We start from the raw sequence: 27,560 nt of genomic DNA on the forward strand, positions 1-27,560 counted from the left end.
GTGCTCAGCACTGGGAAGTTTCCTAAATGTGAGCAGAATTAACCTGGGTCAGGTGGTCGGACTAACACGAGTCACCCTGCAACGCTGCGTCCCCCAGGCGCGTGAGGGACAGGCCGGGACTGCCAGGTGCCTGCTGGGATGGTGGAAGTAACTGACTGGGAAGGGCTGTGTGTGTGTGCGTGGGGGGGGGGGGTCTCTTGGGAGGGCATTCCCTCCAGCTTCCTGGGAACAGGAAGCCCCAGCGGCCCCCTGGGCAGCCCTGCGCCCAGGCCCTGAGGCCTCACCAGGGAGCCTGGCACGGGGCGCACCCAGGGGCAGCTGCTTCACTCAGGGCACAGACCCTGCACTATGGAGGGTGCATGCGAGGCTGCCTGCCCGGTGGGCGGCCCAGTAGTGGACCGCGGTGCCAGTGCCCTGCATGGTGGCTGGAGGCAGCCTGCCCGCAGGCGGCTCCCCTGGTTTCTGCCAGTCCTGCCCTCCCCTGTCCTGCAGGGCGGGGCTGCCCCCCTTTGGCCTCGTACCCAGGGACCCAGGCTTCCTGCAGCCGAGCCGTCCACGGCACCCACGTCTCCTTCTGGACGGGCTCTCCCTGACATGGTCAGACATCGGGTCTTGTCAAGGCCTCAGGTGAGATGGTGTGGTGCGAGTGGTTCCAGAACAGAGGTCAAAGTTCACCAGGCCATCACTTCCCCCCGAAGTGAATGGCAGGAAAAGGAATACAAGGTGGGACGGGCTCACACACACTTTGGAGAGTCCTGGGCGCAGGTGACAGCGTGGGGGCAGAGGTGGCTTCTGTCCCTGAGCTCACATCATAAAAACGACGCGTGTGAAACGCCCGAATCATCTGGCAATTTTACTTCTCTTCCTTGGTATTGCGTGTTACCTGATAGCAGAAGTTCAAAGGCAGCCTGACCCTATTTGGGCAAAAACACCAGCTGCTGGTACTACACGGCCCCCCAGCGAGCGGCCCAGAGCACAACAGGCGGTTCAGCAACAGGGGAAGCCCCGCCCCCTCGACGGCCCCGCCCACCAAGCCCACCGGTGTCCCCGGCCCCATGTGCCCCAGAGGTGTCTCAGGAGAGCCCAGGACAGGGATGAGGGCCTCGGGGCCAGGTGGGAGGCCAGCAGGTGCCCTCGGGCAGACCCTGTGCTGCAGAAGCCCCACGGGGACTGGCAGATAAACCTCCTTGCTCCAGGTCACGCCTACACACGACACAGCTCAGAAGAGGAAGCCGCCTTGGCTTGTCCAGCCCCCTGTTCAGAGAGCGCCGGGCTGAGTACCGCCCCCACCCCCATCCCTGGGGAACCCGGGCACCCATCCTCTGAAACAAGTGGTCAGAACTGGATTTTGAAAATGAGACACACGGAATTCTGCAGGAAGGGGCAGCTTTGTGGGGGGACGGGGGGCAGGGCAGCAGGAAGATGCTCACCACCAGACACACCCAGGATGCCCGGCCGGGCGGGGCCTCCCCTCAGGCGGCAGCCCCAGGCAGCTCTTGCACCCTCTTGGCTTCGGGCTGGTGACTCACCCGCACCCAGGCGGCTCCCGCTGCAGACCAGGAGCTATGCTGCCCCCTGCTGTCCAGAGCCAACCCCAGCCTGAAGGACCAGTGTGGACACCACACCTGGATCTCGCCCGTGCCCAGCACCTCAGTGACCATCCTAAAATTGTTCTAAGGCCATGTGTTTTCACTTTGCCTTATCTGAAGGCAAAAAATCCTTCCAAGTGAGTCTGCTCGATCTGGGAGAGGACGGCAGAGACCACGCCTGCCCTGCCCCGTGCCTGCCCAGACCAGCCGGTGCTCTGCAGAGAGTGTGAGCCCAAGAAGGAGACGAGACACGTACAGGTGTGTCAACTTTATGTTTGGACAGAACACACGGCACACACATCCCAGAGACACCTGGCGAGGCCTCAGCACACCCACCGAGGCTCAGCCGGGACAGGTGAGCAGCGTCACTGTGCGGGGACAGCCACTCTGGGCGCGGGAGCGGGGGGCCCCCGCGGGCTGGGCACGGGGGCTGCCACCTTCTGGCTCCTCTCTGCAGACAGGCGCTCCAGCCGCTCCGTGTAGAAGCCATTGAAGTCCAGCCTGTGGGGGAAGTGGGCAGGGTCCCTAGGGAGGCCTCAGTCACCCTGGCGACCCCCTTACCGCCCACGCGAGGCCCAGGGCACGCGAGTCACCAGCACACGTGCACACACACCCACACAGGCGCCACCTGCTCCAGCACCAGTGATGGCAAAGCTTGAAGACACAAGAAAACACCCAGGTCAAAGGGGAGACGAGTGTCTCCTGCCCCGGGGCCCTGCAGCTCTCAGAACACTGGGTCCCAGGACATCAGGGCCCTCAGGCAGAACAGAGCAGTCCCAGCGTCTGGCTGAACCGGAGGCCACCCAACAGGAGCTTCTAGATCAAGGACTGCCCCTCCTCCCCAGACCTCACTCACGGAACCCCACATGAACGGGCCCACCACGTCCCTCTGAGGAGCGGAAACTGCCGGCCCAGAGCCGCAGACCCCGCTGCTTGGCCCACGGGCCCCCACTGCCTGGGCCTCGGGCCCCGTGCTCCATCCTCCCCAGTCCTCCCCGCTGCCTGGGCCTTGGGCCCCATGCTCCAACCGCCCCATGGTCCTCCCCACTGCCTGGGCCTCGGGCCCCATGCTCCATCCGCCCCATGGTCCTCCCCACTGCCTGGGCCTCGGGCCCCATGCTCCATCCGCCCCATGGTCCTCCCCACTGCCTGGGCCTCGGGCCCCGTGCTCCATCCTCCCCAGTCCTCCCCACTGCCTGGGCCTTGGACCCATGCTCCATCCTCCCCAGTCCTCCCCACTGCCTGGGCCTCGGACCCATGCTCCATCCACCCCATGGTCCTCCCCACTGCCTGGGCCTCGGGCCCCATGCTCCATCCGCCCCAGTCCTCCCCACTGCCTGGGCCTCGGGCCCCGTGCTCCATCCTCCCCACTGCCTGGGCCTCAGGCCCATGCTCCATCCACCCCATGGTCCTCCCCACTGCCTGGGCCTCGGACCCATGCTCCATCCACCCCATGGTCCTCCCCACTGCCTGGGCCTTGGGCCCCGTGCTCCATCCGCCCCAGTCTTCCCCACTGCCTGGGCCTCGGACCCATGCTCCATCCACCCCATGGTCCTCCCCACTGCCTGGGCCTCGGGCCCCATGCTCCATCCTCCCCAGTCCTCCCCACTGCCTGGGCCTCGGACCCATGCTCCATCCACCCCATGGTCCTCCCCACTGCCTGGGCCTCGGGCCCCATGCTCCATCCGCCCCAGTCCTCCCCACTGCCTGGGCCTCGGGCCCCGTGCTCCATCCGCCCCAGTCCTCCCCACTGCCTGGGCCTCGGGCCCCGTGCTCCATCCTCCCCAGTCCTCCCCACTGCCTGGGCCTCGGGCCCCGTGCTCCATCCTCCCCAGTCCTCCCCACTGCCTGGGCCTCGGGCCCCATGCTCCAACCGCCCCATGGTCCTCCCCACTGCCTGGGCCTCGGACCCATGCTCCATCCTCCCCAGTCCTCCCCACTGCCTGGGCCTCGGGCCCCATGCTCCATCCTCCCCAGTCCTCCCCACTGCCTGGGCCTCGGACCCATGCTCCATCCTCCCCAGTCCTCCCCACTGCCTGGGCCTCGGGCCCCATGCTCCATCCTCCCCAGTCCTCCCCACTGCCTGGGCCTCGGACCCATGCTCCATCCACCCCATGGTCCTCCCCGCTGCCTGGGCCTCAGGCCCATGCTCCATCCTCCCCACGGGCCCCACCACTGCCTGGGCCTCGGGCCCCATGCTGTCCTCCACAGTCTCCCCACCTCCACTGCTTGGCCTATGGGCGCCCCCCGGATTCCACACTCCTGCTGCCATCACGCCTGCTACTCACTGCTTTTGGGGTCACAGGCAGCACACCCCAGGGGAGCACCGTCATGGCCCTGGAGGCGTGGCCAGCCTCACATGCCCACCATGGCAGGTGGGAGGGCACCACCCTGGCCCTGCCTGTGCTCCCAGCACCTCCTCACTGCCTGTCTGGGGACAGGGTGGTCCTTGTCTGGTCCTGGCTCAGGGCGCAGTTGCCAGTGCAGCTGACCCTAGCCTGGCCCTCGGAACACAGACCAACTGGGCTGGGGGAGGTGCTGACGCAGCAGCCTCATGCGTGCTGGCCCACATGTGCCCATGTGAGCACTCACGCGAACACACCCTAATGGATGTGCACACACACAGACGCGCACACACGTGTGAACACCCAGATGGCCTTCCTTCAGCAGGTGACGGGGATCAGCAGCAGCACACGGAGGCCAAGAACGTGGCCTCGGTCACAGCAGCTCTGGGGCGGGGGGCGCAGGGCAGTGCAAGGGCTCAGCGGGGCGGGGGCCCACCTGGAGATGACACTGGCCATGCCGTGCTCGCAGTCGCTGGTGCTGTAGACGCTCAGCCGGGCCAGGAGGTCGAGCAGGTGGGCTGAGAAATTCTTATCAAATTTATTGATGGTGGCCTCGAAGCTGGAGGCCAGCTGTGGCGCATCCACATGCTCAGCCAGGCACTGCAAGACACGGCGCCCAAAACAGCTGAAACCCCACTCCTCCTTTTAAACAGAAGAACGCATCTTAGAAAGTCACCAATAAAAGGTAAAAAGTTAGGGCATTGTACAAATTCCTGAGGGGGAGGACCTAGGTGCATCCGGGCAGGTGGCCCTGCGTCCCCAGCACAGGGAGCCAGGAGCCAGGACGTGGACCGCGGGGCTTCCTCAGGGAGCTCAGATTTTCAAGCTGCCCCTCGGCAAGTGGGCAACCTGGAAGTGCCCACCTGGGTCACCTTACCCCACCCCACCCCATAGGACACACACCTGCACCTGGTCAGGTGCCCAACTCTGCCAACTAGACAGACTCTGCTCAAGGGCCACAGGGCCCAAGCTCTGTGCCCACCGGGCCGCAGGCCTGTGGGATCTCCCCACGGCCCGGCCTAACCACACAACCTTGGATGACACGGCCCTGCCCTGGGAAGCTGGGAATGGAGATTTTCCATGGCTTGTGTTTGGAATGTAATTTAAAGATAGTCTTTTTATCAATCAAAGGAAGACAGGAACGGAAGGATGTAGCAAGCTGGTTTCTAAGCGCCGTGACCCGAACACTGTGTCAACTCCGAGGTGAGAAAGGAGGGCCTCGGGGACGGCCACTCGGCACCACCCACCTTGCGGGCGAGCTCCTTGCGGGCGCGCTCCTCGGCCCGCTCGGCCTCCGTTGGAGGCCCCTGCATCGTGCCATGCTCCAGTGTCAGGCGGCCCAGCTCGCTGTCCAGTTTCATGCTCTGCGTGAATCTCTTGGGGATCGGGAAGAATGCTCATCAGCCACGACCAACCTCCGCGAGGAAACGCAGCCCCTGTGCGGCCAGGATGGGCTGCAGACTCGGATCGTGGCTCCCGCCCCACGCCCGCCCCCGCCCCACGCCCACCGTACGCCAAGTCCCGGCGGCACCTGCATGCAGTTGGTGAACATGACGCACACAGACATGAGCTTGGAGAAGACGCGCAGGAGCTCGGGGTTGGTCAGCATGCAGTCCTTCAGGCAGCTGTCCAGGAAGCTGGTGTGGTGCCCCAGCACATCATCGATGTTGGAGGCCTGCGTGGGAGGCACCGATGGGGGGCGCCCGAGGGGATGGCACCACGTCCCCACGGGGCTGCTACGTGTGCTGCTCTGCTCCTCTTTTAAACAACCCTGGGGCCTTTTAGGGAAAACCTTTAAAATGTTGCTAAAAGAACACATTTAATGTGCCCCACAAGGTCTAAGATTTTGGTTTTAAAAGACAGAAAACAAGCAGAAAACACTGATCGCTGTACTTTTGGTCGTGAAGTTTGGTGACATGACCTTCTTGGCTGAAGGGCCCCAGGGCCCTGGACGGGGTGCCAGCGCCGAGGCTCTGAGGGAAGGACGTGCTCCTCCAGCAGCCTGAGCCCAGGCTGTGCGTCCTGGGAGCCCTGCCTCCCCTCCTGGGAGCTGTGGGGTCCGGGTCCTGCCTCCCTGACCCCTGACCCCGCTCTGCAGAACCCCCGCAAGGCATGTGGCCAGCGGGACTGAACTCACAGATCTCAGGTTTTTCTCTAGGACATGCCAGGTCGGCTCCATCACCTCAAACATCATGTAGTACTGGATGTTTTGCACGAAATTGAGCATCCGCTGTCGCAGGGTGAAAGCACCCGCAAACCTGCGTGAGGTGAAGGCGTCAGCATGGGGCGTCCCAAGTGCCCGGGCCTCCTGCTGCACCCACGCCACCTGCTCCACGCCCTGAAGGGGCCGGGGGTCTGTCTCGCGTGCATACAGCACAAACACGGGGCAGCGGAGGCTGCAGGCGCGTGCCGCGGGTCTGTGCTGAGTGTGCATAGGGCCTGCCCCACCCCGGGCGCCGGCACGCACCACTTGGCAGAGTGCAGGGAGTGCTGCTTGGCGGTCTTGTTACTGATCCAGACACTGCAGAGCTGCCGCTCCACATGCTTGCAGTAGAACATGTGTCTGAAGAGCATCTGGTAGCGTGTCAGGGCTTTCCTGTGAATACAGGACAAGGTGGGCTCCAACGGGTGCCTGGGAGCTGCTGCTGCACCAGACACCCCACGTGAGGCTCATGGGACAGAGCACGACCCAGGCAGCCAGTAACCCCCAGGGGCACGAGCAGGCATGAGAGCCCGACCTCACCTGTTAATGATCAGAGACAGGGGCCACTTGACCACATAGTCGAAGGAGAAGGCCTCCAGGCCGCTGAGTGTGAGCTCGGTGGGGTCGGCGTGGACCATAGCTTTCTCCTGCTTGGTCTCAATGGCCAGGACCCGCAGCAGCTGGGTGATGAGGTCGTGAGGCATCAGGTCAATCTTGGGGAAACAGACAGAAAGCATCATATCCTGACCACACCCACCCCTGCATCATGACTGGAAAACTTGAGTCCAGAGCCAAAGAAGCACCTCCAGACACAGATTCTAAGTCTGGGAGATGGCTTAATGCACCAGACATCCACTGACAAACTAATTAAAAAACTAAACTACTTCCCAATAAAGCAGAAAAAAGAGTACAGAGAAATTACTTTACAAACACCCCTGAGGGTATCGATGAGAAACAAGGGCAAGGGAGAAGCCCCGAATGGTGAGTTACCACCCAGCCCCATGCGCACAGGCCCAGCGGGGGGAGGGTGTGCTGAGGTGGGCATGGCCGCCTAGGCAGGGAGTGCAGCCCCCCACCTCTGCCACACACACGAGGGCCTCCCACGTGCCAGGGATGGCGGGATGGTAACTGGTAAGAAGGCTGAGAGGACAGAGAATGACGGACAAGAAAGAGAGGGAAGAAGCAAGCAGGAATTTCAGGTGAGCACACACATCTCCTGCAGAAACAGCCCTGGAACAGCTGTGCTGCCTCCCACCTGGGCTGCAGCCCCACTCTGAGGGGAGACCCGACAGCCCGCTATCCACAATGCAGACAGCCAGGCAGGCCAGGGACGGGGCACACAGTGGGCTGACTGACCCCGCAGGGCACGGCCCAGACACTAAACGCACCCAGAACACGCCCCACGACAGACCACAGGTGAAGCCACAAAGACCCAATGAGGCTGACAAAACAGGAATCCCACCATGCCCTCAGACGACAGCAGGGTGACGTCAGAAATCAACATGCTAAAACCAGAAAACAGAAGCAGAGAAAATGAAACACGCTCCTAAAAACAAACAGGTCAAGGAAGAAATCACAAGAGAAATTTAAAAACACCGTCACACGAATGGAAATGGAGACACAACAGCCAACACCACCAAAGCAGAGCTGTGGGAAATCCAGAGCCACAGACGCCTGTCAAAAGAAGAGCCTCGAGTCAACAGCCTCACTCCACAACTCAGGAAACTAAATAACAACAAACTAAACCCAAATCAGCAGGAAGAGAAAGACAGTAAAGATTAGAGCAGGAATAAATAAAACACAAGGAGACAAGAGATGAAACCAAGTTAGCTCTCGGAAAGATTAGTGAAATTGACAAGTTTTTAGCTATATTTAACTAAGAAAAAAAAGACACAAATTATTAAAAAGAGAAATCAAAGTGGGGACACTGTCAACCTCACAAAAATAAACAGGATTATGAGAACTAACTCCTACACAAATTCCTAGGTGCACATAAAGTACCAAAACAGACTCAAGAAGAAACAGAAAATTGGAACAGACCTTAACTGTGGAGGAGACGGAGGTAACAACTAAACCCTCACAATACAAGAAGCTTCCAGGAAGAATTAGCATCAGCCCCCCTGAAACTTCCAGAAAACGGAAACAAGCACCCATCCAGCTCCACATGAGGCCAGAGACGCTACCGAAGACGAAAGCCAGTGTCCCTGCCCAGAGCGGATGCAGAGGCCCATGGACAGTCAGAGGATCGACAGCCCAGGGGGCTCCTAGGAACGCTGCCCCCGCACGAGCAGCGCTCGCCAAGGCCCACCTTGAGGTCGTCTTTGAAGGGGTCGGTGTTGGCGGTGCTCATGCGCAGGGCCAGCTCCAACAGCGCCTCCAGGCGGGTGGGCGTGATGTCGTCCACCGGCTTCTTCAGCTCCTCCTCTGTGAGGTCCATGAAGTGCACGAAGAAGTCGCCCTGGTCCATGAGGAAGTAGCGCTTGATGGACCTGCGGGCGGGGGAGAGCCCAGACTCACCCAGTGCTCCCCACGGTGGGTGCCAGGTCACGAGGGGCTGGGTGGGGCAGGGAGGACGTGAGCGCCCCCACCAAGAAACACACTCACACGCGAGTCAGAGGCCGGCTCACAATGAGCGCAAAGGAATGGGGGGCACAGGCCTACTGCGCCAGGCTGTGCAGGAGAAGCTGCCAGAGGGCACGAGGGGGCTGCAGACAGGCCCCTGGAGGGCAGGGAGCCGCCGCAGTCGCGAGGACACGGCAGATGTGTCTGGGGGGTGCGTCGCTGAGACGTCAGGTGGGAGGACCTCGTGGGTCCCCAGCCGGCCAAGGCCCAGCGTCACGTGAGCCGAGCCAGCCCCTGACGCGTGCGGGCCATCGAGCTCGCACGCCTCAGGTGGGCCACGAGCCACTTCTCCCCATGAGGGAGCCGTGCACTTCAGATGGGCCGCAAGCCCCTTCCCCCCACGAGGAAGCCGTGTATCTCAGATGGGCCGTGAGCTGCTTCTCCCCATGAGGAAGCCACACACCTCAGACAGGCCACAAGCTCCTTCTCCCCATGAGGGAGCCGTGCACTTCAGATGGGCCGCAAGCCCCTTCCCCCCACGAGGAAGCCGTGTATCTCAGATGGGCCGTGAGCTCCTTCTCCCCCAGGAGGAAGCCACACACCTCAGACAGGCCACAAGCTCCTTCTCCCCATGAGAAAGCCACACACCTCAGATGGGCAGAGAGCTCCTTCTCCATGAGAAAGCCAACACCTCAGATGGGCCGTGAGCTCCTTCTCCATGAGGAAGCCACGCACCTCAGATGGGCCGTGAGCTCCTTCTCTATGAGGAAGCCGCACACCTCAGATGGGCCACAAGCTCCTTCTCCCCATGAGGAAGCCACACACCTCGGGTAGGCCGTGAGCTCATTCTCCCCCATTAGGAAGCCACACACCTCAGACAGACCGCGAGCCCCTTCTCCCCCAAGAGGAAGCCATGCATCTCAGGTGGGCCGCGAGCTGCTTCTCCCCCAGGAGGAAGCCCAGCAGCACCTCAGATGGGCCGCGAGCTGCTTCTCCCCCAGGAGGAAGCCCAGCAGCACCTCAGATGGGCCGCGAGCTGCTTCTCCCCCAGGAGGAAGCCCAGCAGCACCTCAGATGGGCCGCGAGCTGCTTCTCTCCATGAGGAAGCCACACACCTCAGATGGGCCGCGAGCCCCTCCTCCCCCAGGAGGAAGTCCAGCAGCACCTCAGGTGAGCCACAAGCTCCTCCCCATGAGGAAGCCGCGTACCTCAGATGGGCCGCGAGCTGCTTCTCCCCCATAAGGAAGCCACGCACCTCAGATGGGCCATGAGCTCCTTCTCCCCCATGAGGAAGCAACTCAGGTGGGCTGCAAGCCCCTTCTCCGCAGGAGGAAGCCGCGTACCTCAGATGGGCCACGAGCTGCTTCTCCCCCATAAGGAAGCCGTGCACCTCAGATGGGCCGTGAGCCCCTTCTCCCCCAGGAGGAAGCCCAGCGGCACCTCAGATGAGCCACAAGCTGCTTGTCCCCATGAGGAAGTCGCGCACCTCAGATGGGTCGCGAGTCCCTTCTCCCCCAGAAGGAAGCCGCGCACCTCAGGTGAGCCACGAGCTCCTTCTCCTCCATGAGGAAGCCCAGCAGCACCTTGCTGGCATAGCTGAAGGCCTTCTCAATTTGCTCCACGTACGCCCGCTCCTTCAGCGTGTAGATGACCTCTTTGGCTGCTGGACAAGTGACGTCATGACCACACTCTCTGACCACATTCAGGTATTTTCCTGAAAGGGATGGAGAAAAGCACACTGCACCTTTTGCCACACAAGCGACAACTAGCAGGCCTGAACCCAAGAGGCCGCAGACCCGACGGTGGCCAGAGGTCGGGAACAGAACCACTGGGAGAGAACGGTCCCAGAAACCAGCCCCCGCGCCCAGAGCAGAGCAGCACAGTACAGCTGTCACCCACCGAGCGCCGCGACTTCCTGCGACTCCTTACCCCAGACTTACCTCATCGAGGACACGAGAATCACTCCAGAGAGCCAGACCCTCCACCGCTTCCCAGCCCTGCCCCCAGCCCAGCTCTCAGAACCAACATCGGGGCCCTGGCTAGAGCCTGTCTCCAGGTAGCTCGTAACACACGTGTCTCTACACCAGGTTCCTGACCCACAAGGTGGTGACTGAAAGCACCGCCGGCCCAGCAAGGCCTGGGCCCTTTACTGCTCTTCCTCCGCTGGCCTGTGAAGCCAGGAGAAACAGGACACGCGCGTCTGGTCCTGCTCCCGGTCCCAGCACCGAGCACCTGGAACCCTCTCGCCCCACTTGACTTCACACCCACGAGGGGACTCTGGGCCGTTCCTGCGGACCTTCAGGGAGCAGGTCGGCGGCCGGAGGGACCAACCACATGGCAGGACAGTGAGGCCCTCAGCCCGGCCTCCGATACCTGGGGAGGGGAGGGGCTGGAGGTCCAGTTAGGGACCAACGGCCACGAGAGGACCAGTCGTGCCCTGTCCTGGAACCTACGTGAACCCCCTACAGGATGGGGCATGGAGAGCTTCTGGGCTGGTGAGCACGTCCACCTGCCAGGAGGGAGGGGCCTGGTGGCCCCCAGCTCCTCAGGGACAGACACTCCCATGTTTGGGACCCTCCAGACCTGCCCCACAGACCTCCTCATCAGGCTGTCTGTATCCGTTATAACATCCTTTTTAACAGACCAGCGTATCTGCTAAGTAAAGTTTCCCCAAGTCTGGGGGCCGTCATAGCAAATATCAAACCTGGCGAAGAGCCCAGGACACTGATTGGTGGCCACACTGGACAGACGTGCAGTGGCCTGGGGACCTGACACTCATGACGGACATCTGCTGGAGCAGGTCTCGAGGGAGCCCTGATCCCTGGGGCCCACATTGACCCGGCGGTTAAGTATCAGAGCCGAGTTCAATGGGGTGGTCCCCTGGCTGGTGTCCACAGGGGCGCTGAGAACTCGCTGTTGTGTGGAAATCCACGTGCCGGGGGTCAGAAGCGCTAAGAATTGCCTGTTGTGTGGGAACCCACGCGCCTGGGGTCAGAAGCACTGAAGACACAAAGTGGTTTCCTTCAGAGACCACGGGCCTGGGGAGCCCAGCGGTGGGGGGGCGCACCCACCCGTGCTCACCTGTGCTCAGCACCTTGCCCGCCATCTTCTGCAGGAAGGACGGGATGTGTCTCTGTACCACAGTGTAGCGCTGGTCCCAGTACTTGTCGTTGTAGTCCTCCTGGATCTTCTCCTTGCGCAGCTCGTGTTCCTCCACCATGAACTCGCTGCAAGGCAGGGTGCCTGACACAGGGCTCACCCCGCACGGGAGTCCCCGCAGCCCCCCGCACCTGCACATGCAGCCAAGACCCCTCGGGCAGGGTGCTCACTCCCAGGGGTGCAGAGGGTGGGGGTCCACAGAGCTGGACGGGACGCTACTCCCCATCACATGGCCCGTCGCCCCACCTGTACGGGTCATCAATGATGCCCCTGTAGATCCACTTCTCCAGGATCTCGAAGTAGGGCACGCTGGCGGCCGTCGTGAGGTACAGACACAGCTCCTGCGCCTGGCTGTCGCCTGTGTAGCTGAAGCTCCGGTCATGCAGGAGGCTCAGGGTCGCTCCCCCCACACACTCGCCTTTATCCACCGAGGTGGCTGCCAGGGAGAGGACGGCGCTCAGTGCCGAGGGCCCCTGGCCACGCTGGGCGAGAGCCCTCAGCTCATCTCCCACCTTCTCAGGGGACAGGTCCTCTTTCTGGGATAAATTGAAACTATGAAGCTGGGGTTTCTGGAAACTCCCAGAGTCTTCCTCTCGCAAATTCGTAAAACACAAAGCTATACGGCCTCTGACCTCTTGAAAAAATCAGAAGACAAGCACCTTGACCCAGGGGGTCCCTCCCGCCAGGCCCTTGCACCCAGGGGGTCCCGCCCGCCAGGCCCTCGCACCTAGGGATGCCAGGATGTCCACGGTGCGCATGGCTGGCTGGATGTAGAACCAGAGCTTCTGCAGGGACAGCAGGCCCTGCCTCTGCAGCTGCTCCAGCTGCGTGACCAGGATCAGGTACTCCTTGAGCAGGGTTCTCATGGCGGCGGCCAAGGCGTGGTTCACCTGCCCGTACTCGAAGGAGGATTTCTCCTCGATGAACCTGAGAGGAAGGTGGCCCTGAGCCCGAGCAGCTGAGAGCTGCATCTCAGGAGGGACGGCCCAAGGGCCTGTGGACACCACCTCCCTCGCTCCTCCATGTCTCCCAGCCCAGCAGGGAGGCCGACCTTTCCCCAGTAGGGCTCTGCGTGTGCTTTCCAGTCACTGCGGTGAGCCAGGCACCTACCTGGTCACGGTGGAGTAGCTGGCGGCCACTGGGAGGATCCTGCTCACCAGCTCTCGGATGGACAGGTCCAGGTTGGGGTCCACGAGGAAGGTACGGCTCTGCCTCCCTGTGAGGGGCTGGGCTGTGATGTACCTGCCGTCCACACCCACCAGCACGTACAGCAGGTCCTCCACGACAGCCGCTTCCTGGGAGGCCAGGGGCAGCGTGCCTGCGGGCGCAGATGCCAGCAGGCCTCGCCTCAGAGCCCCAGTCCACTGGCCTCCCTCTCCCCCCCACCTCTCTCTCTGTGACATCCCCCAGCACTGTGGGCGTAAAAACCTAGGTGACCGCCTGGGTTAACCGATCCTCTGTGACGTCCCCCAGCACTGTGGACGTAAAAACCAAGGTGACCGCCTGGGTTAACCGATCCTCTGTGACGTCCCCCAGCACTGTGGACGTAAAAACCAAGGTGACCGCCTGGGTTAACCGATCCTCTGTGACGTCCCCCAGCACTGTGGGTGTAAAAACCTAGGTGACCGCCTGGGTTAACCGATCCTCTGTGACGTCCCCCAGCACTGTGGACGTAAAAACCTAGGTGACCGCCTGGGTTAACCGATCCTCTGTGACGTCCCCCAGCACTGTGGGTGTAAAAACCTAGGTGACCGCCTGGGTTAACTGATCCTCTGTGACGTCCCCCAGCACTGTGGACGTAAAAACCAAGGTGACCGCCTGGGTTAACCGGTCCTCTGTCACGTCCCCCAGCACTGTGGACGTAAAAACCTAGGTGACCGCCTGGGCTAACCGATCCTCTGTCACGTCCCCCAGCACTGTGGGTGTAAAAACCTAGGTGACCGCCTGGGTTAACTGATCCTCTGTGATGTCCCCCAGTACTGTGGGCGTAAAAACCTAGGGGACCGCCTGGGCTAACCGATCCTCTGTGACGTCCCCCAGCACTGTGGACGTAAAAACCTAGGTGACCGCCTGGGTTAACCGATCCCATCAGGGGACCCAAGGCTGAGAGTCCGAAACCGCCGCCAGCAGAGGCGCTGCCCACCCGACAGGCAGGGCCACCGGCGAGCCTGGAGCGGACTGTCAGAGCCTTAAAGCAGGTGGCTCTCACACACACATGATCGCTTCATCTTCAAAGTGACAAAGCGCTTCCGACACGTGTTGTGCTCACAATGCTCACAACCTGGTGAGGCTGGGTCACTCAGCAGAAGGCCGAGACCAGGCTGTGCTGTGGGAGGGACAAAGATGGGCGCCACCGTCACCACGTGGCCAGGAGGAGACTCCAGAGAAGCTGGAGCCCATCGCGAATGAGGAAATCAGGAGAGGGATGTCAGACAGAGCGCTGGGCCACATGGGGCAGAGCAGATCCCTCCTTACAGACGGGGTCCCCCAAAAAGGCAAAACTTGACAGCTGGGAGCTCCACCTGAGGCCCCAAAGCTGGGGTGGGGGCCGGGGAGGGGCGAGAACAGAGCCATGTGCTGCTCAGACTCCCGGAAGCTGGCTGTGTCTGCAGGGCCTGACCCCGAGGCTCGGGGACCCAGCAGAAAGCACATGACGTCAGTGCCCACGGCCTCGGAAACAGGCCAGGAATTGTGAAGACACGAGTCTATGCCACCCAGCCATGGGCAGGATGGCCCAGACAAGCAGATGGAGCTGGAGGCTGGCGTGAGGAAGGACAGCCTAGTCGTGGGTGGGGGGCATGCCTCGGCTGTAGGAAGGGACTCGGATGGCAAGATGACTGTGGGGGGCACCCCGCGGCTGGTGGGGGACACCCAGCAGGGCTGCTGCACGCCAGGCGAGGAGGCAGGGCCCCCCGGGAGAAGCTGTGTCGGGGGACAGCAGGGAGGGCCAAGGATGACCGCGATGATCACAGGCATCTTGGCGCGGATGGCACCGAGGCCTGCAGTGCCAGGCCAGGGCGTGACGGAGGCCAGAAAGGTGACACAGGGCCCATGTGACAGATGCCGATCTCGCCACCAGTGCCCATGCAGTGTGGCTGCTGGAGGAAAACGGGCCAGGCCACCTGTCCTGGCCAAGTCCTCCCTGAAACAGCGTCACACGAGGTGGCCTCAGGGGCCCCCCTCAGGCACAGCTCACCCCTACCGGCAGGCAGCACAGCAACCCCACTACACAGAAAACCTGCCACATCAAACCCCATGAGCCCGCCCCGCCCGAGGAACCAGTGCCTGGCCGCCTCTCCTCCGCAGAGCCACACCCTTTCCCCCTCAACCCGGCAAAGCCTCCCCAGAAGGTTCCGAGCAGAGCCTCACGCGGGCCTGGAACCTACTGCATCTTCTAACTGATCCAAATGTTCAAACCAACACTCAGAGTTCACAACCTCAGGGAACAGGCTCCCTCAGGGGTTTTCCTACAAAACCTCTTTGGATCGTGTTGAACGTGCAGACGCCCCAGCCAGCTGCCCCAGGAGGCAGGGCCCTAGGCTGCAGCATCAGAGCTCCCCACCCCGCTTCTCACCCTTGGATGTGGCCCCGGGGACCCGGCTCCATGAGTCCCGCCACACGAGACTGCTGCAGGGCAGTCTCCTCTAGCACCTGTGAACACGGCCGTGCCTCCTGCCCGTCTCCCCTGTACACTGTGAGCAGGAGGCTAAGACACAGCTCTCTGCCCCCAGCAGGTCATAAGACATGGGGGAGGGGCACAGACACCCGCATGCCCCAATGTCCCACAGCGCTCGTGGCCGAGGCCGTCGTCCCGGTGGCAGAACCTGCAGGGACGTGACTCACTGTCGGGAAGGAGGACCCTGGTGATCCCGCCACCCCCAAGTCTGCCCGAGCCCCCAGACACACACGCTCTTGAGAGGCGGACACAAGCCAGCCCAGCCACTGGCACGTCCCCACCCACCGGTGGGGGGAGGATGTGGAGGCCAGCGGGCACCGCGTGCTGCCGCGTGGCCGAGGGCAGCGCGACACCACCGCCCAGCGCCTCCGAGGAGCTCGGCCGCCCAGCGCCTCCGAGGAGCTCGGCCGCCCTGTCCCGGCTCGGCCGCCCAGCACCTCCGAGGAGCTCGGCCGCCCCGCCCCGGCGAGGCCCCGCCGTCCCAGCTGTGCTCCGCCTACCGATGGGCACGGCCACGTCTGTGCTCGAGCCCGAGCCGGCCAGGAAGTCCCCGAGCAGCGTGGGCCTCTCGTACACCCACGAAGGGAAGACTGGGAGGCGCTGCCCTGAGTTTTTTTTGTTCTGCTTGTCTCGAAGCATCTTTCTCGTGAGTTCCAGAGACTGGTGGCGGGGTTTTTAAAGACAGAAAGAAAACACACACCTTCAGTAGAAACACTTAAAAGTTAACACACCTACCATATGAACAGACACATCCCTGAGCACGTGTGAGGAGCAAACACACATGGAAGCAAAACACACGTCCAGGCCCATCACGGCAAGGGGGCCAGGGCCAAGGCAGCAGGGCCCAAGGTAAAGCAGAAGCCCGTCCAGCACACAGGCCCCCAGGCCCCTCAGCGCACCCTCACAGCTTCCCCTGGTCCCCGGTGTGGACCCGAGCTGCCACTACGCAAAGTGCCCAGTGAGAGCTGGGCCGGAGAAGGCGTGCCCACACCTGGGCCCCCTGGGCTGAAGCAGGGAGACGTGGTCCCCGAGAGTGCCCCGCTTCTAAAAGCACCGGGGGGGAGGGGACTGAGGCGCGGGCAGAGCTGTGAGGAGCCACAAGGTGCTGGACACAGAACGTGCCCAACCCGCATGGACCTGCGGCTCAGACCTCAGGGTGTGGCTCTGAGGGGCTCGAAGGCCCAGAAACAAGATAGGGGGAGACACCCAGACAGCCGACCAGGGCCGGAGACAGAGTCAGAGGAGCAAGAAGAGAGGGAGATAGAGCATCACCTCAAACCAGCTGCCCACGTGCCCGAGGGAGACAGAGCCGGGGTCCATGCTGGCCGAGCCTACAGTGCAAGGGGCAGCAGGCGCCCCCCGCCCCCAGGGCTGACCAGAACCTCTCGCCCGGGGCCCAGGACCCCATCCCAGAGCCGGTACCCCCAGGCGAGTCTCCACACGCCAACACCGTGGCCCCCTGCTCACCTGCTGCCACGTGGGGCCTGTGGCCACGCTCCCCAGCTGCTTCCTCAGCTCCTCAAGCTCCTGCATGGAGATCTTGGAGGCCGTGGCGGGGGCACCGAAGCTGGCGGCGCTGCTGGCTGCAGCGCTGGCCGCGAGCTCAGCTCTCTCCTTGGCGTTCTGCTGCAGGTACTGCAGGGTCTGAAAGCACGGGGCCCCAGCATCACGCTGGCCGCACAGGGGCACCCCCGCCGGGCACGGCCGCCCCGCCGCACTCCCGCAGCTCGGCCTGCAGGTCCTGCAGCTGCAGCCTGGTCTCCTCAGGCTGCGCGCCATGAGCTGCCAGGACCCCACACCCGTTTCCCGTAGCTCGGCCTGTTCTCCGCACGTGGCCGGCCTCCCCTGCTGTGCGAGACCACATCCCTTCAAGGGTCCCGGCGTGGGGCCACCAGGTCCCCTGAACAGACCCTGGGCCTTGTGACTCGAGAGGGAGCACTGAGCAGCCCCGCACACCCGGGGGCCACAGCTCACACTCTCCACGTGCACGTCTCAGTGCACGACTGACACACACTCGATTTAAGAGGACACAGTCCCTCAGCCCCATAGGTCACCGGGAACACTCCTCGTGCTTATCACCATCAGGAGCCACTTCCGCTCAGGTGCACGAGTTATCTCAGTACCGCGGGCCTGAGGCTGACGGTCAGCAAGGGGCCACCACCAGGGAACAGGAGAGAACACGGGCCAGGCAGGACATCCGTCCACCCAGCCCTCAGACTCAGACAGGCTCCGCCCCTGCCCGGCACGCACCTCCCTGTCCTCTGTGAGCTTCGAGAGCAGGTACACCAGGGGGTCCAGGTTCCTCGTGTTCTTAGATTTCAGTTCATCGTATTTCTTCAGAAAGTCCTCAGGAGTACGAGAAAATTCTGCTATTTTAACCTCAAAAGCATATTTGGAGTGATTTAGAGACCATAACCAGGAACTTTACAAGGCTGTGAAATAACTAACCTCCCCCGCAAAAAAACCTAGAATGAAGTTAAGGAGATGAAATATTCATCCATCTCTGAAATAAAACTAAGAAACAATTTGTCAGACTTGCCATCATCTCCTCTGTGGGTCCCTCACTTTATCCTTCCTAAGCAACTTACAACCACATGTTTTTGTTAGTAGTTAATGCATTCATTCTTCACATTTAATTTTATTCCCTCTGGAATTCATCACTACCCACAGGTTCAGGAGTTATGTGTTCTCACTGATCAGTATGCCCCTCCTTTATAATAAAGTAGATGCAACTGTGTGTTTTCAAATTCTATTCTACTCAGTAGGTTTTCTGAGTTATCCTTGTACCATCATTAGGCTGTCAAAATAAATGAACTCTCATGATGTTTTGTTTTAAATATTCATATTTACTTACTTGGCTGCTCAGTCTTAGCTGAGACAGGCGGAATCTTTAGTTGTGGCATGTGGGGCCTAGTTCCCTGAGCAGGGATTGAACTCCTCGCACTGGGAGTGCAGAGTCTTAGCCACTGGACCACCAGGAAAGTTCCAACAGTGTTTTTAAGATAGACTTCAAAATTGTCTTTTACAGAAAATCTATGATTTTAAATTGCACATTAATCAAATTTTTAAAAATCTACTTTATAAGGATTTCAACATGGCTAAAGCTGGGAGCTTGCTTTTCCACCCAGAAGAGAATCTGTGCCATGATGTGAACAGAAACCAGGACCATGTGGGCCTCCAGACGGAGGTCAGGCTGCCGGTGCAGCGCTCCCCAAGCCTTCACTCTCTCATCAGTGCACCCGGCGGGGGGGGGGCGGCTGAAGAGCCACTGGAGCAGAGCTGGGCAGAGACTCGGTCCACAGAGAGCATCCAACATCAGACGGCACCGCTGCGGCCACCCAGTGAGGACGGTAAACTCTGCCCCACACAGCCCTGGGGGCGGGACCACCTCGTCCACACAGCCCTGGGGGCGGGACCACCTCGCCCACACAGCCCTGGGGGCGGGACCACCTCGCCCACACAGCCCTGGGGGCAGGGACCACCTGCCCCACACAGCCCTGGGGGCGGGACCACCTCAGCCCACACAGCCCTGGGGGCGGGACCACCTCAGCCCACACAGCCCTGGGGGCGGGACCACCTCAGCCCACACAGCCCTGGGGGCAGGACCAGCTCAGCCCACACAGCCCTGGGGGCGGGACCACCTCAGCCCACACAGCCCTGGGGGCGGGACCACCTCGCCCACACAGCCCTGGGGGCAGGACCAGCTCAGCCCACACAGCCCTGGGGGCGGGACCACCTCAGCCCACACAGCCCTGGGGGGCGGGACCACCTCAGCCCACACAGCCCTGGGGGCGGGACCACCTCAGCCCACACAGCCCTGGGGGCGGGACCACCTCAGCCCACACAGCCCTGGGGGCGGGACCACCTCAGCCCACACAGCCCTGGGGGCGGGACCACCTCGCCCACACAGCCCTGGGGGCGGGACCACCTCAGCCCACACAGCCCTGGGGGCGGGACCACCTCAGCCCACACAGCCCTGGGGGCGGGACCACCTCAGCCCACACAGCCCTGGGGGCGGGACCACCTAGCCCACACAGCCCTGGGGGACGGGACCACCTCGGCCTACACAGCAGTGGGGGACGGGACCACCTCGGCCTACACAGCCCTGGGGGACGGGACCACCTCATCCACACAGCCCTGGGGACGGGACCACCTCGTCCACACAGCCCTGGGGGCGGGACCACCTGGCCCACACAGCCCTGGGGGCAGGACCACCTCAGTCCACACAGCCCTGGGGGCAGGACCACCTCAGTCCACACAGCCCTGGGGGCAGGACCACCTAGCCCACACAGCCCTGGGGGACGGGACCACCTCGCCCACACAGCCCTGGGGGACGGGACCACCTCGGCCCACACAGCAGTGGGGGACGGGACCACCTCAGCCTACACAGCCCTGGGGGACGGGACCACCTCGTCCACACAGCCCTGGGGACGGGACCACCTCGTCCACACAGCCCTGGGGGCGGGACCACCTGGCCCACACAGCCCTGGGGGCAGGACCACCTCAGTCCACACAGCCCTGGGGGCAGGACCACCTCAGTCCACACAGCCCTGGGGGCAGGACCACCTCGTCCACACAGCCCTGGGGGCAGGACCACCTGGCCCACACAGCCCTGGGGGCAGGACCACCTCAGTCCACACAGCCCTGGGGGCAGGACCACCTCGCCCACACAGCCCTGGGGGCAGGACCACCTCGTCCACACAGCCCTGGGGGGCAGGACCACCTCGCCCACACAGCCCTGGGGGGCAGGACCACCTCGCCCACACAGCCCTGGGGGCAGGACCACCTCAGTCCACACAGCCCTGGGGGCAGGACCACCTCAGTCCACACAGCCCTGGGGGCAGGACCACCTCGTCCACACAGCCCTGGGGGCAGGACCACCTGGCCCACACAGCCCTGGGGGCAGGACCACCTCAGTCCACACAGCCCTGGGGGCAGGACCACCTCAGTCCACACAGCCCTGGGGGCAGGACCACCCTCAGCCCACACAGCCCTGGGGGCAGGACCACCTCGCCCACACAGCCCTGGGGGCGGGACCACCTCAGCCCACACAGCCCTGGGGGCGGGACCACCTCAGCCCACACAGCCCTGGGGGCGGGACCACCTCGCCCACACAGCCCTGGGGGACGGGACCACCTCGCCCACACAGCCCTGGGGGACGGGACCACCTCGCCCACACAGCCCTGGGGGCAGGACCACCTCGCCCACGCAGCCCTGGGGCGGCACTCACCTTGGCGCTGTGTGCAGACACTGTGGTTGTGACATACGGGGTCCTGTTCTTCTGCAACAGATCAATGTAGACCTCGGCTCCATCTCCCCCATGCACCCGCAGGAGGCTGAGCAGTTCATTGACATCATGGTGAATCCGAAATTCACTCATGATTTTGGCTCTGAGACATTACAACGTGTCCCCTAAAGGTAAGAGACAAGCCATTTATAAAAACAAATCCCTATAAATAAAAAAAGCTTAAAGCAATCAAATTAGGCTAATGTCACCTCTTGAGATGCCAAACTGTCACATGGGCTAGCCTGGCTGGCCCACAGGCTCCCCAGGCAGGCCCCACCACAGCCTGCGCTGACCAGTCCGTGGGGCCCCTTCCTGAGGAGGCTCTTCCGCCCCCTGCTGGTGGGGGCTGTCTCAGTGGGCAGCTCTGGGGGAATCGGAGCCCTGACTCAGAGCCTCAGCAGCTGCGGCCAGCGTCCAGGCTGCTCCTCCGCTGGGGGCTGGCACACGCACAGACAGCAGATTCGGCCTGAAGACCTGGGCCTCCTTCCTCTGGGAGCTGCTCCCTCGGCTGGCGGCCAACACCTTCTAGCCCCAGCTGCGCAGACACAGCGACCCCTGCCCTTCAGGGGTCCTGATCACACAGGGAGCCCTGCACAGGCCTAAGCCACTTCCCACCCCGGCTCCCGCCGCAAGGCCCCGGCCACCGCTCTGGGAACCAAGGTGCTGCCTCTGCTCGCCCAGGCCAGGTGTCATGTCCACCATGCACTGTAGCTGGGTGGGCTTCCCGTTCAGTTCCACCTGTCAAGCAGATATCCGAACGTCTTCTCACTGGATATATAGCCTTCCAGGGTCAAAACTGTAAGTGAGATCCCGCCAAGCAGACAGTGGTGGCCTGCATGAGGACTTCTGTTCTCCCACTGATGACCGGTCCAGTTAGCCATTATCATTAACACTAAGACAACGACAGACAACTAGATTCAAAAGACAAACACGAGCAGGCTTTACGTGCTTCACATAAACGTTTGGACATACCTACGCAGGGTTCATAATTTGGGATCATGAACCACAGGAGACTCTTGGAAATTACAGACAAGGTCATTTCTGATTTTTATGAGGAGGTCTTTCAACAGATCCTCAAAGACTCCATGACCCTAAGATCAGAACCACTGTGTCAATAGCTCCAGTGAAGACAAGCTATGAGAGAAACATCAGCTGGGGGAGCCTCAGCACACATACCCACAGTGTGAATGTTGATTTGTAACCACACAGAGAGAGACTCTAACTCCAAGTGACAGAAAACAAGTTCCCAGTACACGAACATCAGTCATCGGACAGAGACATCCAACACTGGCCAGAAGCAGAGTATCTCCAGACAAGAAAGCCAACAGCAAGGGTGAGCAGGCATGTAAGTCACCAGCACATGTACTTTTCACATCAGGAGGTGCTCACAGGACCACGGTCATGGGGCTGAGGCTGAACCCTGACTTGGGGCTTCCAGGCTGTAGGACCCTGGACAAAAAGCCTGTCCTCTGTAAGCTTCTTCCGAAAGGGGGTGAGTACTAGGTCCTACTCATGAAGCTGTTGTGGAGATTTAATATGGCACCTAAGAGCCTGCACTGTCGCTATCAAAAGAACAGAAATGAACACTGCTGCTGCTGCACATGGCCAATCACTGGAAATGGCTGTTACCTGAGAAATGGAAAACTGGCCATGAATCAGAGCCAGCACCCTAAACCACGGTTACCTTGTAACCAGTCACAGAAGGCAGGAAGGAGGCACTGGAAATGACAAGCAAACCAGAAAAGACAGCACAGAGCTCTCCCGGGGCCTCTTCAATTCCAAGAGCTTTTTTTACCCACATTCTAAGAGGTTCCCTAGGACTGGGGGTGTCCCATAAGAGCGAGCCTGAGGATCACTTTGGACACATAGATGGCAAGGTCACTGCATTTGCCACCAGGAAGAGACTCAAGCGGGTGGACGGGGCTGTTGTGAAAAAAGCTCATGTAAGCAAACGTTTATGTAAAAACTACCTTCGTGAAACCTCACACCTGTGGGAGAAACAGAGCAGACGTTCCACATCACAAGTACTGAGACTCCCAGGAGCCTGGCTTTAGGAACAGTTCCCGCGAGCTCTGCTGCTCTCACCGGCGGGCAGCACCACCCTGGGAGGACTTCTGGCTGTGGCCTCGCTAGAAGGGTGCTCCTGATACTCCCTGGGCAAGAGGCCGGGGGGCCAAACACCAACCGAAACCCCCCCCCCTCCACAGTGCGGCAGCGCCCCGCTCAACACAACTCTAAGAGCACCTAGGTCATCTTGCTGACGCTCCCGAGTGCTTCTCCCTGTTGGCCGCCGCCAACGGACCCACAGACCCCGGTGACAGAGACTGAGCTGCCGGGCGCCGAGGGCTCTGCAGAGCAGAGCGACACAGCGGACCGTGCATCTCCCGGAGACCACTCGGGCTGTGTTCTGGGGCCAAGGCCGGAGCGGAGGCCGCAGCAGCCCTTCGGCGGGACGCGAGGCGGTGGGCAAGCGCGACGGCGACAAGGGCTGGAAGGAGCCTGCAGTGCTCGGGGCCGGGAAAGGGACCCGAGCCACCCGCGGGAGAGTCGCCCCCAGGCCGACTCACCACAGCCGCGCGCCGGAGCCCGAACCGGAGCCCGCCAAGCCCGCGGCGCCGCCCGCGGCGGCGGCGGACGTGCCGCTTGACGTCACGTCCGGTCCCGCCCCGGTCGGCTTGCGGACGGTGGCCGGGAGGCCGTGCTGCCACCGGCGCGCAGGGCGATGCAGCTGCCGCCCGCGCTGCACGCCCGCCTGGCGGGAGCCGCTGGGGAGGCCGCGCCGCTGCCCGTGCAGCGGGACCCCCTGGCCGGGAACGCGCCCTTCCGCTTCGCGGCGCGCCAGGTGCGCTTCCCGCGGGAGCACGAGTTCTTCGAGGTTCGTGAACCGACGAAAGAAAAGGCGGTTGCGGGTTGGGGCGGAGCGGATCCCAGGTGGGCGGGGCCAGGACTCGGGGCGGGGCCCGGGTCCTAGGGGAGGGGCCGGGGCCCTAGGGGCGGGGCCCCGACCCGGGTGGGCAGGGCCCCAAGCGGGCCGAGGTGAGCCCGCAGAGCTGTCTTCTGCAGGACGGGGACGTGCAGAGGCACCTCTACCTCCAGGATGTGATTACGCAGGTGGCTGCGGAGCCAGAGAGGCCCAGGTGAGTTCTGTGACCCAACTCAGGGCCCTTCTTGCCCTCTCCTCACCCCTCCCTCTGCTCACCCCTCCCTGGTGTCTGCCCTGGACCACCAACGAAGCCAGCATGGCTGGCCTCGCCACCACCTTGCTTGTCCGTGAAGATGTATTTGTAATGAAGGCAGGGCTTGAGCTTGCAAGAGAAAATCCGAAGCTTTATCAACTTTATCCGCAGCCACTTAAGGGGAGTGGTGACAGAGAGCTTGACGTCCTGTCCTCCGAGGAATTGCATTCCCACCAGGCGTTTTTCTGCCAGGGTGCCTGAGTTCACCTGTCAGGTGGCTGGCTGCTGCCAGGTGTTTGACGCCCTGGAGGACTATGAGCACCACTACCACACTCTGCACGGAAACGTCTGCTCCTACTGTAAGCGGGCCTTCCCCTCTGGTCACCTGCTGGACACACACATCCTGGAGTGGCACGACTCACTGTTCCAGATCCTGGCCGAGCGGCAGGACATGGTGAGTGATGCTCACCCACTGAGGCCAAGGGCAGTCATCACAGGGCTTGTCCCCGAGCCGTGTGCCTCATGGTGCTAGAGGCTGGGGTCCCGACTGGGTGAGGCAGTGGTCCCAGCGTCAGGGTGGTGACACTTTCTGTTGTAGTACCAGTGCCTGGTGGAGGGCTGCACGGAGAAGTTCAGGAGCAGCAGAGACCGCAAGGAGCACCTGGTGGTGCATCACCTCTACCCTGCAGACTTCCGCTTTGATAAACCGAGGAAGGGCAGAGGGTATGTGGTGGTGTCCGAGGAAGCCGCCTCCTGAGCTCAGCAGGCCTGAGAGTGTGCAGACTCAGAGGGTGTGGACGCCCTCGTGCAGCACTCCTGTCACTTAACGTCACGTTTAGTTGTGGGTTAACCCTGTGAGTCAGGAGTTACTAAGCCGAGAGGGATTGAGCAGGTGGAGGTGGTTTTGTACGTGGCCATTCTGTCTGCAAGGAGGACAAGAAGGGGGGAAGCTGCCTTCCTGGGTCTGTGTGGGCGGTGACCGGGGTGCCGTCACAGGGTCTGCTGGGCGTCCCTCTGCGCTCACGCTTTGCCTCCGCTGCCCCATCACCTCTCCTCCGTCCTCACATGGGCCCCACGGGGGTTTGTCCCAGCCCGTGAGCCGTTTCCCACACATGGAGTCCTTTGGCTTTTCATTTGTCCTATCAGTACATTTACAAGCTTGACGACAGAGCTGTGTAATATTGTTCAGAATGCACTGTGGAAAGTGCATCTGGGAACTGCCTTTAAGTTCGTGTTTTCTTTGCTTTTTCATTAACTGACCTTCTCAGGGAAAGCTTTGTAACCATCTAAAGATTGCCCTGATTGAAATCATTTCAGACTAAATTGTTGTCCCCAGATAGGACTTTGCTGTTCAAAGTAGAATAATCAGGAGAACCCACTTCAATATGGGAGATTTTTCTAAGACTTTGAGTATGAGGTAACTGCTTCCTTTCCAAGGAATCATTTTAAGGAGAAAAAAATCATGCAGTGCTGGATTGAGACAGTGGTGTTAAGGAGGAGAAGCTCAGTATTGTATGGCTGGCTTTAGTGAATTTCTCAGTTATTATGGAAAGACACTTGGTATTGTTGATAGTCATTTACCACATGACATCATAAAGGTAGTATTTTAAAAGATGAAGTGTGACTGTTGTACCTAAATTCATAAAACGTGGTGTATGTCACATTAAGTTACCTCTATTTGTCCTGGAAGTCCAGTAGCCTGGAATTACCCTAACAAAACAGCCATAAACAGACTGGAATTACTCTGACAAAACAGCCAAAATAGCTTTGCGCGTTCACTCCCGAGGGAAGGTGGGGCTGCAGGAGCTGACCCTGGGAGAGCCCGCAGCCTGTCTTCCTCAGCCCAGCCTCGCAGGTGTCGACAGAAGCCGTGGGGGAGGACCAGGCACCCTCGGAAGGAGAGGCCATGGAAGTCTGCTCTGAGCACGCAGAGGCCCACCCAGGACCTCCAAGAGAGAGGCGGGTCTACGGCCACAGGTCAGTACCTGCCCTCTTTCTGAACCAGGTTCTGAACTTGTGCTTCTGGAGAATTCTGGGTTTGACTCTGAGCGTCCCCACTGAGAGAAGCCGCACTGGGTTGGAGTGTTGGCTTCAGGGGGAGATGAAAAGGCTGACCACCCTGCTGCCCTCGGTGACCTGGGGCCCTGGGAGCACAGCCTCCTCTGACCGTGGCCTGGGCGGGGATGGAAAGATGCAGGATGTGACTGCCCGGGGTACAACCTACCGCCTGTCTTTCTAGTGTTAATGGTGTTTTTGTTGGGTTAATTTGATTTCAAGTCTAATTTGGGGGTCAATGTTGGAGAAATGGAAAAAACAACCAACAAGCCTACCCCGTCTGGGAGGACCTGGAGGCCCTCCGCAGCCTGCCCGCGGGTGTAGTCACTTTGGCCTGAGTGAGCTGGGGAGGTGGGAGGCTCAGGCTCCACGGGGGGCGGGCACAGGGGGCGGAGCGTGCCCGAGCGGAGCTCCCACCTGAAGAGCCCGTGGCCGCCCTGAGGTCCGCTGGGGAGGAGGGAGCATTCGGAGCATGAGTCAGGCCCCAGGAGACTGCTGCTGCATTGTGCCATCTGTGGGCAAAACCATAGCAGTTTTGTGTGGACGTTTTTCTGTTTCAGGATACCATCGACCATCTGTTTCGGGCAGGGTGCCTCTCGAGGATTTAAAAGCACCAAGAAGAAAAGCAAGCGCCTGTGACGGCGGAGCCCGCCCGTTGCCCTGCTTGTCCCAGGCCGTGAATAGCCAGCTGACCGAGGCCGTGGGGGATGCATGGGATCCGGGAAGGGATCCCTTGTGGGTGACTGGAGTGCAGAGAGCAGCCAGCACCCCTCACAATGCCCTTCGGAGACACGTGGGGTAAATGGTTTTCCTTCAGTGCTGTGAATAGTTTGAGACGTGTGGAGTAAAGGGTCTTCATTCACGTGAAGTAAACGGTTGTCCTTCTGTGCTGGGTGACAGTGAGGATTTCGTCCTCAGTGGCCACTTCTCAGAGGGGGCGATGGGCTGACAGGTCCCCGGGGGCTCTTCCTAATTTTGGGGGGATGCCCGCGGCCCTCGTGCCTGCGCTCGGGGGAGACTTCGGCCTTGGGCGGGGCTGCAAGGCCTGTGGAGCCAGAGGGACGTGGCCGGGCAGGTGGCCGGTTTGGCCCCGGTTTGGCGGTGCAGGCCTGCCCCGCTGAGCCTGGGACCGGGGACCCACCGGCTGGCTGTCCTCTGGGGCCCGTCCCTTCAGGGGCCCGTTTGGCCCTTCTCGCTGGGCGCTTGGGCCTGGGGCCTGGCCCGGTCAGCGGGTGCTGGTCTGGCCCCTCTGCGCCCCGCGGAGCCCTGCGGCCCCGGCAGCGCTGTGCTCACTCCTCAGCCCGAGGGTGGCTCGTCTCCTCCGTGCTTTGCCGTGGCTCCGCTGGTGCTTCCGGCAAAGGCGCTCATCACCCTGCCTGCTCCACGGAGGGTGTTCTGAACCTGGGCTTTTCTCTCTTCAGTTGGCACCTCTGCCCCATTCTCTGTTCCTGCTCCTCCTAAAGCCCCAGAAAATGCATCAGACGCCCTCGCTCCGCCTTCTAACAGCC

General features: G+C 61.6%; 2 protein-coding genes across 3 annotated transcripts; one reads left to right on the forward strand and one right to left on the reverse strand.

Moving 5' to 3' along the window:
* Positions 1-1,844: 1,844 nt before the first annotated feature.
* TUBGCP2 (tubulin gamma complex component 2) lies at positions 1,845-23,492 on the reverse strand. Of its 2 annotated transcripts, none has more exons than XM_020880022.2 (18): positions 23,389-23,492; positions 20,765-20,946; positions 17,785-17,880; positions 17,002-17,178; positions 16,035-16,194; positions 12,969-13,176; positions 12,586-12,785; positions 12,105-12,294; positions 11,781-11,926; positions 10,233-10,413; positions 8,446-8,626; positions 6,678-6,850; positions 6,402-6,530; positions 6,072-6,192; positions 5,466-5,609; positions 5,182-5,310; positions 4,371-4,534; positions 1,845-2,090 (listed from the first exon to the last, which is right to left on the reverse strand). In XM_020880022.2, the coding sequence occupies exons 2-18, from the start codon at positions 20,912-20,914 to the stop codon at positions 1,955-1,957; spliced, it is 2,685 nt and encodes an 894-aa protein (XP_020735681.1). In that variant the 5' UTR covers positions 20,915-20,946; positions 23,389-23,492; the 3' UTR covers positions 1,845-1,954. The 2 variants fall into 2 exon arrangements, with proteins under 2 accessions (XP_020735681.1, XP_020735680.1); XM_020880021.2 differs by having other exon boundaries at positions 17,785-17,913.
* ZNF511 (zinc finger protein 511) lies at positions 23,489-26,925 on the forward strand. Its single transcript, XM_070470536.1, has 6 exons — positions 23,489-23,696; positions 23,885-23,958; positions 24,250-24,451; positions 24,596-24,720; positions 25,840-25,974; positions 26,613-26,925. The coding sequence occupies exons 1-6, from the start codon at positions 23,544-23,546 to the stop codon at positions 26,689-26,691; spliced, it is 768 nt and encodes a 255-aa protein (XP_070326637.1). The 5' UTR covers positions 23,489-23,543; the 3' UTR covers positions 26,692-26,925.
* Positions 26,926-27,560: the final 635 nt, after the last annotated feature.

This window comes from Odocoileus virginianus, chromosome 7, assembly GCF_023699985.2.
Source record: "Odocoileus virginianus isolate 20LAN1187 ecotype Illinois chromosome 7, Ovbor_1.2, whole genome shotgun sequence".
NCBI lineage: Eukaryota > Metazoa > Chordata > Mammalia > Artiodactyla > Cervidae > Odocoileus > Odocoileus virginianus.